The sequence below is a fragment of the Gloeophyllum trabeum genome (genome assembly GCF_000344685.1).
Source record: "Gloeophyllum trabeum ATCC 11539 unplaced genomic scaffold GLOTRscaffold_00007, whole genome shotgun sequence".
NCBI classification, from domain to species: Eukaryota; Fungi; Basidiomycota; class Agaricomycetes; order Gloeophyllales; family Gloeophyllaceae; genus Gloeophyllum; species Gloeophyllum trabeum.
The window spans coordinates 1,310,654-1,325,720 of NW_006920416.1; the positions used below are offsets into that span (position 1 = coordinate 1,310,654).

At 52.6% G+C, this 15,067-nt stretch overlaps 9 protein-coding genes across 9 annotated transcripts; 3 read left to right on the plus strand and 6 right to left on the minus strand.

The window, feature by feature from the left end:
* Positions 1 to 111: 111 nt before the first annotated feature.
* On the plus strand, positions 112 to 1,791 carry GLOTRDRAFT_93802 (uncharacterized protein; the record flags this gene model as incomplete). Its single annotated transcript, XM_007868277.1, has 4 exons — positions 112 to 558; positions 614 to 1,124; positions 1,180 to 1,314; positions 1,367 to 1,791. 4 exons carry the CDS (start codon positions 112 to 114, stop codon positions 1,789 to 1,791), a joined length of 1,518 nt encoding a protein of 505 aa, XP_007866468.1.
* A 185-nt stretch (positions 1,792 to 1,976) lies between these two features.
* On the plus strand, positions 1,977 to 2,557 carry GLOTRDRAFT_129609 (uncharacterized protein; the record flags this gene model as incomplete). Its single annotated transcript, XM_007868278.1, has 5 exons — positions 1,977 to 2,004; positions 2,040 to 2,246; positions 2,310 to 2,329; positions 2,363 to 2,416; positions 2,471 to 2,557. 5 exons carry the CDS (start codon positions 1,977 to 1,979, stop codon positions 2,555 to 2,557), a joined length of 396 nt encoding a protein of 131 aa, XP_007866469.1.
* Positions 2,558 to 2,705: 148 nt separating this feature from the next.
* Positions 2,706 to 5,288, minus strand: GLOTRDRAFT_76700 (P-loop containing nucleoside triphosphate hydrolase protein; the record flags this gene model as incomplete). Its single annotated transcript, XM_007868279.1, has 7 exons — positions 4,860 to 5,288; positions 4,698 to 4,802; positions 4,340 to 4,645; positions 4,083 to 4,288; positions 3,843 to 4,029; positions 3,185 to 3,779; positions 2,706 to 3,091 (listed from the first exon to the last, which is right to left on the minus strand). The coding sequence occupies exons 1-7, from the start codon at positions 5,214 to 5,216 to the stop codon at positions 2,706 to 2,708; spliced, it is 2,142 nt and encodes a 713-aa protein (XP_007866470.1). The 5' UTR covers positions 5,217 to 5,288.
* A 1,757-nt stretch (positions 5,289 to 7,045) lies between these two features.
* On the minus strand, positions 7,046 to 7,702 carry GLOTRDRAFT_41759 (cyclase family protein; the record flags this gene model as incomplete). Its single annotated transcript, XM_007867899.1, has 2 exons — positions 7,046 to 7,461; positions 7,528 to 7,702. 2 exons carry the CDS (start codon positions 7,700 to 7,702, stop codon positions 7,046 to 7,048), a joined length of 591 nt encoding a protein of 196 aa, XP_007866090.1.
* A 413-nt stretch (positions 7,703 to 8,115) lies between these two features.
* On the minus strand, positions 8,116 to 8,769 carry GLOTRDRAFT_76703 (putative cyclase; the record flags this gene model as incomplete). The annotated part of the gene is made up of 1 exon (XM_007868280.1): positions 8,116 to 8,769. One exon carries the CDS (start codon positions 8,767 to 8,769, stop codon positions 8,116 to 8,118), a length of 654 nt encoding a protein of 217 aa, XP_007866471.1.
* Positions 8,770 to 8,954: 185 nt separating this feature from the next.
* Positions 8,955 to 9,708, minus strand: GLOTRDRAFT_41999 (uncharacterized protein; the record flags this gene model as incomplete). The annotated part of the gene is made up of 2 exons (XM_007867918.1): positions 8,955 to 9,509; positions 9,553 to 9,708. The coding sequence occupies 2 exons, from the start codon at positions 9,706 to 9,708 to the stop codon at positions 8,955 to 8,957; spliced, it is 711 nt and encodes a 236-aa protein (XP_007866109.1).
* Positions 9,709 to 10,200: 492 nt separating this feature from the next.
* Positions 10,201 to 11,478, plus strand: GLOTRDRAFT_138911 (mitochondrial carrier; the record flags this gene model as incomplete). The annotated part of the gene is made up of 6 exons (XM_007868281.1): positions 10,201 to 10,327; positions 10,381 to 10,486; positions 10,541 to 10,887; positions 10,946 to 11,095; positions 11,167 to 11,368; positions 11,427 to 11,478. The coding sequence occupies 6 exons, from the start codon at positions 10,201 to 10,203 to the stop codon at positions 11,476 to 11,478; spliced, it is 984 nt and encodes a 327-aa protein (XP_007866472.1).
* A 125-nt stretch (positions 11,479 to 11,603) lies between these two features.
* Positions 11,604 to 13,388, minus strand: GLOTRDRAFT_138912 (HAD-like protein; the record flags this gene model as incomplete). Its single annotated transcript, XM_007868282.1, has 11 exons — positions 13,203 to 13,388; positions 13,042 to 13,142; positions 12,872 to 12,979; positions 12,548 to 12,813; positions 12,380 to 12,494; positions 12,257 to 12,332; positions 12,187 to 12,196; positions 12,017 to 12,122; positions 11,930 to 11,963; positions 11,717 to 11,875; positions 11,604 to 11,651 (listed from the first exon to the last, which is right to left on the minus strand). The coding sequence occupies exons 1-11, from the start codon at positions 13,359 to 13,361 to the stop codon at positions 11,604 to 11,606; spliced, it is 1,182 nt and encodes a 393-aa protein (XP_007866473.1). The 5' UTR covers positions 13,362 to 13,388.
* A 157-nt stretch (positions 13,389 to 13,545) lies between these two features.
* Positions 13,546 to 14,808, minus strand: GLOTRDRAFT_111209 (uncharacterized protein). The gene is made up of 4 exons (XM_007868283.1): positions 14,653 to 14,808; positions 14,463 to 14,580; positions 14,091 to 14,408; positions 13,546 to 14,038 (listed from the first exon to the last, which is right to left on the minus strand). Exons 3-4 carry the CDS (start codon positions 14,392 to 14,394, stop codon positions 13,770 to 13,772), a joined length of 573 nt encoding a protein of 190 aa, XP_007866474.1. The 5' UTR covers positions 14,395 to 14,408; positions 14,463 to 14,580; positions 14,653 to 14,808; the 3' UTR covers positions 13,546 to 13,769.
* Positions 14,809 to 15,067: the final 259 nt, after the last annotated feature.

A 15,067-nucleotide genomic window follows, 5' to 3' on the forward strand; every position in this document is an offset into this window, starting at 1 on the left:
TGCTGTACCCTGACCCGCCACAATACAAATACATGCAAACACGGGCCGCGTTATCATGACCCCAAGCTGAACGCTGTTCCGTTTCACCGCTACCACCACCTTCAACCCACCATGTCTCCTTCAATACTGAGTCTGTCCTTACTGGCAGTATCCCTGGCGGCGTCGGGGCTTGCTACGCCGCTGTCTACCTCTCCTCATTATGCGCCTCGCGGGCGCTCGCCCCTCGTTCCCGCGCCGTTCGTTGAGGCGTTCCACCCGCACGGGACCGTCAACAACTCGTACATTGTGATGCTAAGGAGCGATGTGCACCCCGAGCTCATGCAGAATCACCTCAACTTCCTGCAGAGCGTGCACGAGGCGGACCCTCTGGACGGTGAGGAGGCGGGTCTCCGTCACGTCTATGACGGGCACATCAAGGGGTACGCGGGTCGCTTCACCGAGGCGACGCTTGACGCCATCCGGTCGATGCCTGAGGTGGACTACGTTGAGAAGGATCAGGTGGTGAAGACGATGGAGGTTGCCACCGAGTCGCTGAAGACGCAGAAGGCGGCGCCTTGGGTAGGTTACCGCCGCAGTCATTACCGTGGGAAATGGCGCTGACGCGTCATTGCAGGGGTTGGCTCGCGTCAGTCACCGCAACAAGCTTAACTTGGCGACCTTCCGCAAGTACGAGTATGACCCCCAGGGCGGCGAGGGCGTCGATGTGTACATCATTGACACCGGCATCAACGTCAACCACGTCGAGTTCGAAGGTCGTGCCAAGTGGGGCAAGACCGTTCCTCAGAACGACTACGACGAGGACAACAACGGTCACGGCACCCACTGCGCTGGCACGATCGCATCTCGCAAGTATGGCGTTGCCAAGGCTGCGCATGTTATTGCAGTGAAGGTTTTGGGCTCTAACGGCAGCGGTTCCATGTCCGATGTCGTTGCGGGTGTTGTGTGGGCAGCCACCGAGGCCAAGAACAAGGCGGATGCTGCGTTGGCAGAATTCAAGGCTACTGGCAAGACCAGCCACAAGGGTTCCGTTGCCAACATGAGTCTCGGCGGTGGCAAGTCTCGTGCTCTGGACGATGCTGTCAACCGCGCCGTCGACAATGGCATGCACTTCGCTGTCGCTGCTGGTACGTATTTATTTGGGCTTGACCATGCACCTGATGCTGACGTCCCCTTGACTAGGTAACGACAACCGTGATGCTTGCCAGTACTCCCCTGCTGCTGCTGAGAAGGCCGTCACCGTCGGTGCCTCCACCCTTGCTGACGAGAGGGCTTACTTCTCCAATCACGGTGAATGCGTCGATGTTTTCGCTCCTGGTACGTTGTGATTTTCGAGAACCTGTGAATATGCCTCTGACGGCATGATTAGGCTTGAACATCGTGTCTACTTACATCGGCAGCAACGAGTCGATTACTACCATGTCCGGTACTTCCATGGCATCCCCCCACACTGCCGGCATGCTCGCCTACTTGCTGTCCCTCTACCCGTCTGAGACCTTCAACCCGTCCATCGCTGACGATGACTTCCTTCCCTCTGCTCTCCAGAGCCAGCGCAGCTCCACCGGCCTCTCGTCCGTGTACAGGCTCGCTCACTCGGTCCTCCCCAGCTGGGTCGCTGAGTTCATGCCCTCGCCGGAGCTGATCAGCGCGGTTGCTCCAATCCCTGACGGCCCCAAGACCCTCTCGCCCACCCAGCTCAAGAAGGCCTTGATTGCCCTTGCGAGCAAGGACGTCCTGGCCGACCTGCCTCCTAAGACGGTCAACATCCTTATCTTCAACAACGCTACGGCATAGAGCACCGGCTGTTGCGTTGTCTACGACGATTAATGAGTAATTGCCCGTCGTTGCATAATTAGCTACCGATTCTTGTTCATGTTTTTGTACTATTAGCACCAGTTATGACATGTCCACCTGTTCAACGTATCCTGCAGTCGCTAGAGTGTTGATTGCGGAAGTATTGTTGTGCATTTCAGTGAAAAATGGCGTCGGACGCGAAGATCAATGTCGGTAATTGCCGAGGTGACTTCAGACGCATATTTCAGCCACCGACCTCCTTGTCGAGGACATGCGTTCCACTGCCCGTCTTTACCGTGCCCAGGCCAGGCTGCAGAGATCACGGTTGGTGGTCCCAGGCCTTTCAATCTGGGATGTCCTACAGCGCGGAATTGTACTATCATGTGTGGGACTGAGCGTGTATGGGATTGTCGCCGCTGGGCTGGTGCACCGTGACACTCTAAGAAGAGGGCAAGGTGCGTGTTCAAGGTTGTTGCTTACACTTGGGGTTGGTTCTAATCATACTTTCCCATTCGCAGAGGTGAGCAACCCGATGATGGTGCGTATTACTTAAGCTGACGGTTTTTGCAAGCTTTTGGAAAAGATGGAAGCGGAGAAAGCGCTTTTGGGCGATCAGAAGCCCCCGGTATGCCATTGATGTATTGAACACGTCAGTGGAGTCGCTGAAGGTCTTTTTCAGCCTACCCAGGAGGAGCAGAAGGAAATTGATTTGGCCACCGCTGCCGTCCAGGCTGCATTACCGAGTTATGAGCGCAAGTCCTCGTGACTTTCATGCGTATGGTGAGTGGATCATGAGATATTGGATAGGCCTATACCAACATCTTAGCAGATATCAGGGGTCTCAGCATAGCAGTACATTGTATCCATATCCGCTCATACAAGCGATCCATCTAATATCACACATCGCTTCCTTTCTACGCAGGCGAGTCTCTCGTACTGCTGCCCTGTTGGATTGTCTTCTTCCTCTCCCGGAAAGCGTCAACCATGCGTTTAATGGCGGTATTTCTCGCCCACTCAGTATCTTGAACGTGATAATTCTCGGCACGCTGTAGCTCCGTCTCGATGGTCTCGTCCCACTTCTTTGCGCCGATTTCCGCCTTCGCCTCTTGTATCTCTTCGTCCGAGAACTTCTCGACGACACGACCTCCGTTGGCCTTCCACTCCTCCATCAGGACGTCCGCCATCTTGGCGACAGCTTCCGCGACATCGCCGCCTTGCTCCTGGGCTTTCTTCGTTGCATCCCACATCGCATGGTTCCACTTCTCCCGGTACGCTAGCTGTGCCATCTGAATTTCTTCGTCTGTGTATTTCCCCACGTTATACTTCGACAAGGGAGCCTCGCCTATTCAATGTACATCAAAAGCCAGAACTAACGTATCTGGGTCGGACTCACCGTACGTATCCTTGACTTCGAGTGTCTTCCTGCTCTTCATGATCGCGGTGCGTTTCCGCGTCTTGGCAGTCAGGACTAAATAGTAGAGCTGGCCGGCCACTTCCGCAGAGATTCCCTTCACGACTGTGGCGTAGGACTGGCTGAGCGGCGGGTCCCCCTCCTTGCGTGCCGCTTGCAAGCACCGCTCAACGAACTCTGCCACGTACATCTTCGCATAATTCATCGCGGTCATCTCCCCCGGACAGAGCTTATCTACGTCGATGATGGTGTTCACAGGTAAGTTCGGGTCAAGGGGTTTCAGTTTCTTCCCCTCCTTCGCGGCTTTCTTGGCTTGCATGTTCCACTCGCTCTGCTTCCGTTGCTTAGCGCGTTTGATGAACTCCTCTTTAAGCCAGGAGACTGTCTGTTCATGGTTCCACGTGCGGGGGTCCTGGGGATCGTATGGCGCAGGGCCCCGTGGTTTGGGCGGAGCGGTCTTGAAAGGAGACGCGTAAGAGAGCGTATTCACGCTGTGCACGGAGTCCTGGATATGTGGAGATACGTGGGCGATGATGATTGCCTTGGACTGCTGACGGGATTCGATGTCGAAGATAGGCTGGGTAGATAGGTCATTGATATCTTCACTGCCCCAGGTGCTATCAAGATGTGGAGCACTTACCTTTAGGAGCATGGTCAGCTTGTTCATCCGCCAGGGTATGTGGACGAAGCCTTCCTCAGCGGCCATCTTCGCCTTGGCACGCACGCATTCCTTGAGGTTCATCAGACTCTTGTTGTTCTCTCGGGACTCGTCCATCCGCTGCTTGTCGTGTGCTTTCGAATCCTCGTACCGCTCGCTCCCGGCCAGGCTATGTGAGGTCAGTGATTCGCGCGCCTTATACCATTCAGTACGAATACGTACTCGACGAGTATCAGCTGGCCCTCCTCGGCATATGGGAGCAGTTTGTTCTTGACTCGGATGGTCAAGACTGCGTGACTGCGACTGCTTGTTGCGTTCCTAGCTGTGGCGCTCGTGCGTCGATGGGCCAACGAGCGGTTGATCAAATCTTCCAGTTCTGCGGAGGACTTGACTGTGGTAGATATGAGGCGTGGACGGACGTCGCCAGCCTGAAATTGAGGGTATTACGGATAACTGTCCTTGTTACATTGTCATCGTACCTTGTCTTCCTGAATGGGCACTTCTTTCCGAATAGGCTCACCCTTCGCGTCCACTCCCTCAGGCTGTTCGACCAGATCCGATGCGTGTTTACCGAGCAGCTCTAGGAAGGTCACGCCGAACTCGAAGATGTCTTGGTCTTCTGCGCCTTCGGCTTCCGCAAATCGCTTGCCCATGACCTCCGCCACACGGAACAAGTCGCGAGCGATACGGTGCTCGAGTCCTTCCATCGTGAACGTCTTACCAGATCCTGTCTGGCCATAGGCGAGGATGCATGATATACCTCCAGAAAGCGCCAGTGGTATAAGCTAGAAAGCATCTCCGTGAGTGAACAATGCACCATTTCAGAGTCCCCCTCACGTCATTGGCGACCACTGTCCGCTTGTATACCTCTTCGTTGTCTATATGAGGTCCGAATGCCAGGTCCGCATCAAACGCTTTATGTTGCAGCGTAGGTCCATTCCACTAGGACGATTCGTGGAGCGTAAGTAACTCTATAGCGCGCCTCGCTGTCCTACGTACCTTGACGCTGGGGACGTGAGCAATGAAAACTCCCGGCTCAGCACTTGCAAGAGTTATTCCTTCACAAAATGTGACTTCCGCAGGAACGTTCAAGTCCCCCTCTTCCTGGTTTCCCTTGAACTTCTCGGCTGCCTCGTTTTCTAACGGAGGCCTCGTTCTGAAAGCGACCACAACATCTTTCCCCGTATCATGAATCCCGCTAGCCTTGTCTTGCAAGCGCCGATCGAAACTAGCACTGATCTCCTCAGGAGTAGTGGCAAGGCCCTTCACCTTGGGCTGCTTTGCCGACCACTCCGAGAGGAGGGAGCGGAACAGGGATAGATTGGAAGTTATGGAAGTCGCTGAGGCTGCAGCCATTTAGAAGGGAAAGCACTAACCGTGATGGGGAGAGGATGGATGACGTTAGCAGAGCTTTAAGCAGCTTTTACCTCCACGCTCTTGCTTTATCTCTCAGTTATCATACGGCCCCAATGTAGCTCAGCGATCAACATTAGTTCGCGTTCTTCAGCGACGCGTGAGGTGCCCACGTGCACTTGTTTCTGGGCAATATTACGTCGCAACTGGTAAGTACGAGTCATTCCTTGTCATTGCGGATCCTGCCTCTATAGCCAGCCGCCATATGCCGAATGTCTGATCTGAGTCAAAGGGAGGTACTGAATGGCGAACAGTCTACCAGCCCTTTGTGTGCGTCATACGGCAATGGGACGAGAGAAGGGACGTGCACCGCGGTCCATGTTCGAATTAATATTCGTACTTGCGAGACTTATGATCTTCTCTGCTTCTACGGGAGTCCTTCCAGCATCGCAGTTGCAGCTCCCTTGTATGCTCTATCAAGTGACCACGTTTTACTTATGACATTGCAGCGTTATTGAACGCTGCAATGCCATAACTTGTGCTATGGGTGTCGCAATGCTCATCCCATTTTCATGATACACCTGTGCTCAGGCGGTAGGACCCCAGATTGGCCTTTGCGTTATGTGCTGCGCTCTAGGAACGCATGTCCGGTCATTGGGTTGTCCGCAACCGCATTTCAGAGCGCAACATATGCCTGGATTGCATCCCCCGGAGCACGGGCATGACTGCCTTGCTTCAAGGGCAGATATATCACTGTTTTTAAGATACATCAGCGATGTTGGACAGCGCGCTGAAGATCTTTCAACCCATACAGGTCCCAGCGCGGTGGCGCTGAAAGTGGAGACAAAGAGGGCGATACAGGTGACGATGAAAGGGACGTGCATTGTGAGTGGACTTCAGGTTTGGAGTGACTCACTGAGTATTGAATGATTTTTAGGGGAACACTCATTTAAATGATCTACAGCACCTTCCCCGACAAACCAGGACCACCTAGTAGTGTGGTTGGGCTCCACTCGAATTCGAAACCGGATAGTCCGCAGGGATGGCCGTCCTCAGGTTTCCCTTCATCAAGTCCCCTCAAAGATCATTCTGTATAGGTTAGTACACAGGTTGACCGGAAGTATTCCTGGGTCAGCATACGGAAACCTGCCCATGCTTTTCGATGAAGATGATTTTAGGGTGCGCCTTCTCCATATTACCATCAATGCTTAATTGGCAATACACTCCGAACAGTATTAACGGAAGAGTCTCCTGAGACTAGCTGGGAACAGTTTTCTGACTTATTGCACAGTGCGAGCATGACCATCCGTGCCCTCCGTTCGAGTCGGAACGTGCCCCTATCACGGTTCAACTCCACTGGCCGCGGATGCCCATGTCAGCGTGAATACTCGAACTGCCTCCGTAACCTTGCACGAAGGCCGCACCGTGCCAGAGCCACTACCACCGGTAACATGTTTGACTTATCTCTTTTGGATTGTTTGGTTCGTGAGCACCTCCTCCGCAGACCAGTGCCACGTGGGCTGGAAAGACGACACCGTATACCCACTCTACGAACCCGTGGGAGTATCGTCAGGACCATGTCGTAACCTCCGAATGCACACTGCGTATCTGTTACACAGGTTTTCGTAGGTATATCGAAGGTTTCCAGGACGACTAGGCCCGTAAATTTCTCTCGGAGTGGCGAAAACCTGCGCGGGGTGTACCCGAGTCAAGTGTTGTCCGGCGCATACAGCAGATGATGACGTACATCCGTTGATACAGGGTAGCAAAGGCTGATCATAATCTCGCATCTGCGAACAATGGTTTAAGATGACGACTCAACTCCATGTAAATCACTTACGACTACTCGCAGGCCAGGCGACCGCTCGAATCGGAGACCCGTCGCAGCCAGTGAGCCTGAGCGGAAGTAAGCTGACCATCACATCATCGAAGTTGATGTTATCCAAGTTATTCAGGTTCTCTGCGATAACGCCGCCAGCACCGAGTATGACATAATGCACGTCAAAGCAATCCTTCTCCCCTTCGAGAGGCAATTCATCAGGACTCAAGGCATCAACACCGACGACTCGCACGCCGGAAGCCATGATCTTCCGTGCACAGTCGACATCGAGCGAAGGATGATCTCTGTACTGGGGTTGCCCCCAGTATTTCGACCACCCGGTATGGAGCAGAACGATGACGCCTGGTCCCAACCTTTGCGCGTAGGGTTCGACGTCGGGCCACGCGAGCTTGCTGCGTGGCTCCTTCCCTCGTACGTCGATGATTACAGCCGGCCCGACCAGGGAGGATAGGTCCAGCTGGTCTACCCGCAGACCATTTTCGACGAAGTGGTAAGGCGCATCTATGTGTGTGCCTGTATGAGATCCCAGCGTAAGGCTGCAGACGTTTATGCCATCCCGTTCTAACAAGAGGAGCGGATGGCAAGCGAAACTAGGGTGGCCTGCACACACCGGTGCCGTGGCATCAAGAGGGTGGGTAAGGTCTATCATGGAAATCTAGTCGCAGCGCGGAGGGGTGGACGATGGGAGGTGCGAACCCCTGATTACATCCAGGTACATTTATAGCGCGGAGAGCTGGTACTCGGGAGGCATCAGTACGTATTTGTGTGTCAAGGGTCGGAATAAATCCAGCAAACCGCGTCCACAGTGCGAAGGACGGGCCGTAACACCGCTTTGCCCCCTTCCGCTTAAGGGAAGGACCCTATTGGCATGCGGGTAGAACAAGTCGCCGTCCTCATGTATCCAATTAACGTCTGCAATGCATGTCCGGGGCTATGTACTGAGCAGAGTGAGATTTGGCTCGGCTTAACATCGGTGATAATGAAGACTCACATGCAGGATCATCCATAAATAAATTCTCTGAACCAAGCCGTCAATAAGGGCGAGCGCTAGGCGTACCTGCGTCACTCGCATATCGCGAATGCACGCGTCGGGGCACCGTCGCTCCCGCTGATGTGCAAGGGCGCTAGACTGACTGTAGCAGTCTTCCCGAGGATGGAGCCGAGATTCCGCAGGTTCTCTGCAATGATTCCGCCTGCGCCTAAGATGGTCTCGTGCGCACCCCAGTCGCCTTCAGAGTCATCCAAATGGGTCTCATCGGGACTGAGGGCGTCGATGCCAACAATGCGCACACCAGTAGCCACGATCTTCTGAGCGGCGTCGCGAGCGAGATATGGGTGTTCGAAGTATTCGGGTCTTCCCCAGTAATCGGACCATCCGGTGCATACCAGCAAGATGACACCCTCTCCCATGGCGGTTTGGTACGGAGCAAGGTCGTCCCAGACGATTTTTTCGCGGGATTTCTTGCTTGATACATCGACAACTAGTGCAGGCCCGACAAAGGTGGAGAGAGGGAAGTGGTCAATCGTTTTCCCATCAGCAAAGAAGTGAAAAGGCGCGTCTACGTGAGTGCCTGTATGAGACCCAAGAGAGAGACTCCGGACGTTGTAGCCATGTTCCGGAATGTTTGCGGCAGACCGGCAGCAGAATACTGGGTCTCCAGGATAGACTTGCATACCCTCCTCTAAAGGATGCGCTAAATCAATGATACGAGTCATGGCTCAGCTGTGCGCCGATGTTGACCTGGAGGTAGAGCGGTGGAAAGGTGTGGCAATCGGAGTTCTAAATGACGGACAATCGCGATCGCGACTTCTTGTGGCTTTACCTCCAGCAATCCTTTCGCAGCTATAATTGACACGTTGCTCCTTTAGATGTATATCAAGAGAGGAATTCAATCCATGCTCTACAATACGAGGGGCATTAATCTGTAAGGTACATCGCGAGCCCAGGAATCCCATTCTTGACCAAAATGCGTCCGGAGCAATTGGTCTTCCTTCCTCATTCGAAGGACTGCTCCAGAGCACATGCCCGCAGTCAGTACCAGCCAGACAGCACTCACTATACTACCAAGTCGGCTGTGCAGAATCCCGCTTTCGTAGACCAGGGAACCCGGGGTAAACAGGCACAGATGGAAACCGAGTAGCAGCATGAAGAGACCCGTGTAGCTAGGGTGACGGACAAAGCGGTAGGGTCCCTTCGTTACAAGGAAATGGCCCGGACGTAAGCTTAGTTCAAATGTGAAGAATCGCCCGAGTGTCCGGTAACAATATTGTCGCAAGGCAGCGCCTGACGCAGCGAGGACGCAGCCCGCCACGAACAGTGACGTTAGCCGGATGGACGATATGGTCTCGGGGTTGGTCTGGTTATATGTGGCATATAACCATTCCGACAGAGGGAGATCGAGACCAAGGATGATAATTATCTCGCTCAGCACAATTGCTGAAGATAATACCTGAAGCTGTCAATCATTCTTTACCCGGAACAGACTGATCAGTACATACTTTGATGAAGAAGGGTCCAATAGCGAAGTGCACGCGCCTAGTGACATAATTCGTCAAGTATCGCTCTTCTGGTGCAGGTGGAGGGTTAGGACGGATCAGTCCCGCATGGATGCTCAGCAGGGCAATTAAAAGCCAAGGTATCTTGGACAGCGACATTTATTCTTTGCCGGTACAGCGCAGCTAGATGGGAACTTGGTTCAGACATCTTCTACTCCTGATGTTACTTACCTAGAACGTTATATATCACTCTGGGTCCGAGAGTACCTTAGAGCAGAAGAGTCTTCAAGAAAGCAGGCTGGAGCCTGTACATGTGGCACGGGGACCTTCCGAAAACTCACAGGAACGGTATGTTATTCTCACGACCCAGGGAAACACAAAGGCTAGTCAAACAATCGACGCCTTGTGATTCATCGTGCTTTCCCGTCCTCTCCCCTCCTCGCCCCTCTGATCTCCGATACTCCTCAATGTTTGCTGAATCCGAAGCAATTCTCTCCCATGCTCTTGCTACGCGACGGTATACCGAAGCATAAGCTCTGTTCTCACGTGAAATCCTTAATGGGCCCATGATGTCACCTAACTTCCTCGAGAGACGCAGTTTCGCTATAAGCTCGAACTCTTACAGTGATAGACCGCGACCCTTTCCAAAGGATGACAAGCACACTACCTCCCCTCGTGCAAGCATTCTCTGGCGCTGCTGGGAGCGCGACAGCTAATGCAATCACGTACCCACTGGATCTTGTGACGACGCGGGTACAGACGTCCCCTTCAGCCAAAGGTACGTGGTTTTGCTACTGCCTTGCATGCGTCTGGTCAATGAATGGTGCCCAGGCGTGAGCGGTGCCTTCCAGGTGCTTCAACATATCCTCCATAGGCATGGTGTAGACAGACTGTACGATGGGATAGGCACAGACACCGGTGCTACAATCTTGTCCAAGTGAGAGATTACACGTGTATCATCTGCAATCTCATTCCTGACGTACGGAATTAGCTTCTTCTACTTCTATGCCTACTTGTTCCTACGCAATCTACTTTCACGCCGGAAAGCGCCGGGCATCATCCTTTCCTCGACCGCCAGCTCTTCTAGCGCACTGTCCAAGAAGATCATTATTCTTTCAGTACCCGAGGAGCTTGCGGTGGGATTCCTGGCTGGCGTACTAAGTAGAGCTATCTCTACCCCACTGGGCGTGATAACCGCTCGACTGCAGACAGAGAGTGAGGATCAGGAAGAATCCGAGCCTAAGGAGTCCATAGGACAACCCAACATAACCAGCGGTAGAGTAGTCGACGTAGTGAAGGCTATATACAGTGAGAGTGGGCTCGCTGGCTTTTGGAGAGGTCAGCGCTCTCCTCACGGCGATGCAGGTGCGGTGGCTGAAATCTTCTGCGCTACCAGGTTTTGAGACAGTCGTGCTTTTGAGCCTCAACCCATCGCTCACTTTTTTCCTCTACCAATTCTACCGGAGACTTTTCCTAAGAGGGACCGACCGGCAGACACCAAAGCCCGCACAAGCATTTTTTGGGGCGGCCTTCTCTAACTCGATTGGTAAGTCGAAAGTCATGCGAGGGGTATGCCGGTATTGCGGTTTGCATCGCATATTGATGAGTCTCTGCTAGCCGTGACGATCTTATACCCTCTCATCTTGGCCAAGACGCGGCTACAGACCTCACGGCTCACATCGAGCTCGCTGTCGTCGGCGTCGTATATCTGGTCATCAGCATACAAACGAGATGGACTTCGAGGTCTATACCAAGGACTGGAAGTTACGATATTGAAGGGATTCCTGAGCCAAGGTGTTACCATGATGGTAAAGCAGCGGTAAGTGGAATCAAGTGTTGCACCTGTGGGCAACGATGCTGAGACTGTGATGCCATAGCATTGAACAGCTTGTTATTGCTTTGTATTTGTACAGACGACTGAGGTCGTGATGTGTGTTGTAGACTGAGTGCTTCTTCTTGATAGTAGTATGACCCATTACTGGAAACTGGGCGCTTCCTCGAGTTACGAGGTCTTCAGGGTGAAAGTGGTGGCATGCAGCGCCAGAACATGGAAGCTAACGCTCATTATTGGAAGGAAGCTCGTCAACAACCAGTTCCCAGTTCTATGAGACAATAATGGACGAATGCCTCAATCTAACATGGTGCACTTGTTCAAGATGGCACTCACCGCGTGGTCGACAGTGGTGAAATCATCGATATCGACCAGGAATATTAGATACTTCGCTAGGCGATACAGGACATTATCTTGCTTTGCAGTCTCCGAACCAGCTTCCTGGAAGGCAGGCACCCTGAGTCCTTGACGTGGGTTCAAGCTGAAGACTTGCCGCTGCAGCAACTGGTCAGTGTTGGTAGTCACCGGCACGAGTGCACCGAGGCGTACAGCGTCGTCAATATGGATAGAGTTCTTCGCGGAACTTACAGTATCTTTCAGCCCACATTAGACGTGAGAGCTTACAAGAACACGCACAATTGCGGGAAGTGGTTCCATATTACTTTTAATGGTTTCACTAGGCTCGTTGACCAGTCGCCCTTGCGGTAGCGCATGGCGGTAAACATGAATTTGCGGTCAAGCACTGTTAAAAATGATAAATGTGCCAATGCTGATGACTGCCACAGTAAACTCGAATCGATACGCACCAAAGGATATCTAGCATAACAGGGTACATTGTAAGCTTACTCTTCTGCGGTTTTCTGAGGGGCGACTCGCCTTATAGTCATCTCGCTGCGTTAGGCCCAGCGTATCCAGTTTCTCATCTAGGACTTCGCCGCCCTTCGTTTGCGACCTGCGCCGATTAGTTGCAACTATGAATGGTACGTGGAATATACATACCATATGCAAATATCGTAATCTGGATATACGGCGCTTAGGAATTCATGAATTCCAGGTCTCATGCATTCTTCTATGCTCGACTTGCCCTCCCGAAGAGCAAGTATATCGACGATGGCTGCAAATGCCGATGAATAACGCTCATAGGCTTCAAACTGGAAAGAGACCTACTGCGATCAAGGTCGAGGACCAGGAGCTTCTTGCCTCGCCGGAGTGGACTGAGCAATTCGATCTGATGCATTTTAGTAATTTCTTGTATTTTCCCTTCGTCGTGGGCCCGGTTCACTATTTCCTCGACTCCGCCGGGGCTTAGCTCGACGATTTCGTCGTCTTTCAGAGGGTCCTCGACCTCCTTCGTGTCAGGCTCTTCGCCCTGAGCCCAAAACGCCTCTTTTAATGTTAGCAGGGCAGTGCCGTCTACTAGGAGGAGCTCGTCCCTGCAACAGTAGCACCTATGAGTTGACCCTCGGTGAAAAAAGATATAAGAACACTTACATGCGAACCCAGTCCGGCGGTAACTCGCCATCGACGAAGCCTTCAATGACTTGGCGCTTTGGGGGGACTCCTGTGAGAGTGTATAGCGCTTGCTTCAAGTCAGACACCCTGACGACGATCGTTGATGTATTTAGGCCGTAAAACTGCATAAGGTATCCAGCGTTTCCTACCTGTCTGACGCTGCCAAACGCAGAGAGATGGGTTTGCCTGCATATGAGATGGCTAGTTCGTACCATGGTTCTTTGCCATGTTCAATCCGTTTCACTTCGGCCTTGACACATGAGGTGATTTCAGTAACTACAAAACCACGATGCTAGTCAGAGTCACTCACTTCCGTTTCTAATACCGTTTCGGCTGGGCAACTTGAGCCCGAGCTGACTTTCCCGGTCCAGGTTTCTTCATGTCCTTGGGCCTTGGGTCTCTGTGGACCGAAACCTCCCGAATCCGGTTCTGCAGACGGTGCCTTCACTGTTGGCTGGATATATGACATGGTATAGTTGGCTTAACTCCATCTACATATCTAGTCCTTAGATACATCCTTCTCGAATCAGCGTCATTGGGGGCAACAACTATGTGCCGGAGGAAGTTCGTTGACGCAATACATACACGCGACGGATGTATATCTTGGGTGTTCTATACTTACCGGTACCGACGGTTTGGAAGATCTAGAGGTTATTGTGTCAAGATGCACGAAGGGTTGCATAGACCATGCTACGTAGACTGTTGCGGTGAATGCCCAGCATGAAAACTTAGGGAAGATACGATAATCAATGGCAAATAACCCGCAAGAAACCCACAAAAGCAAAACCTAAGAACGTAGATCATTGTAACATGGAGCAGATCGAAGCATAATAAACAAAAGTACACATTAGATGCATGACGCCGAGGCATGCTGATCTCAAACAGCTTTGCTAATGTAACCCTCCTCCATACCATATGCTGGTGGCGGGACCCCGACGCTTCCCCAGTCTTCGAAATCTCTGTTAGTGAACTGCCAGGGCTTCATACCATTGTCCTTGACGCGAGGGGTGAACACAGTCGAAGACGGGCTGGGAGGCATTGAGTCTGGGTCGCGGAAGCCGGATGGCGTTAAGGGACGCGCAGGATCGAAGAACTCCCAAGCGCCGTCCGGGCCCCTTTGCGCGACACGCATGTTAGCACCTGGGGCTGCAAATGCGTTCAGTAGCTGCCTGATGAACTCGTTGATAGCTGAGCTTACTGTGCACGAATCGCGGTGTTTCCCCACCCGGCGAACCGAAAGGTACGACACGGTGCGCCGGGTCTCGTGCGTCAACGTCAGTGTGGCGCAGGTATTTCTGGTGGTTGCGGTCGGTCAGGGTCGTCGCATCTGGAACGGCAGCCGTTCTCTTCCTCAGTCTGAGGACGTAGAAGACGATGCCAACGATCACTAGAAACCCCACAACGCCTAAGGATATTCCGAGGGCGACGACGCGCTTGTCCGCGACGTCATTCGGACTGATGAAGGATGTCTGAGTGGGAGCAGAGGTTGATGAGGATGACATCAATAGTCAAGATACTGTAATATACGACGCGTCACAGCGTGCCAGCAATGATGTACGGGAAGACATACTGTGAAAGCGGACTTCACCCGTAAACCCCCAATCCCTCTGATATAATGCAGCAGAATAAACGAGCGTAACTATGTAGAGCGGGCAGAGACAAGAAAGCAGTTAGATGGTTTCCTCGACCTATTTTGAAAGGGTAGAATGAAGCATGAGTTCGTCGACGTTGTAGTCAGGAGCAAGAGCAATGGAACCGACCAAGACTGATGGATGTTCCTTTCCAATCACGAAACGTCACCCACGCTTTCAAGATATATAAGAATAGAAACGTTGGCGTAGACTGTGCGCGGCGACGAAGGCGGGGGAAGTGAGAGCAAACGAGTCACATCAAGGAGATGTTCGCTGTCTGAACGCCAGACAGCCATTACGGTGTTCGAGACTCTAGCCGAATTTGGTAAATCCCGACGCGAGGAGCACAAGGTTAGGCGAAGCGTAGCGTTGGATAACAGTGGGGATGCCTTCCCTACACAGGTCTTATGGGGGAGAATTAAGCCACATTTTATTCTAAAGTCCTCATGTAGAATAAAAGGTTCTGTAACTTGCATCATCTGTAACTCAAAGTAATCCAATGGGCACAACAACCCGCGGCCGTCTCTTGTCCGACTGCGTCGGG

What these genes read in the sequence shown, in the direction of transcription:
- GLOTRDRAFT_111209 (XM_007868283.1), bottom strand. Translation starts at nt 14,394, where the DNA reads ATGTCATCCTCATCAACCTCTGCTCCCACTCAGACATCCTTCATCAGT. An exon ending in AACACCGCGATTCGTGCACA is followed by an intron (nt 14,039 to 14,090) that starts GTAAGCTCAGCT and finishes ACGCATTTGCAG; the next exon opens with CCCCAGGTGCTAACATGCGT.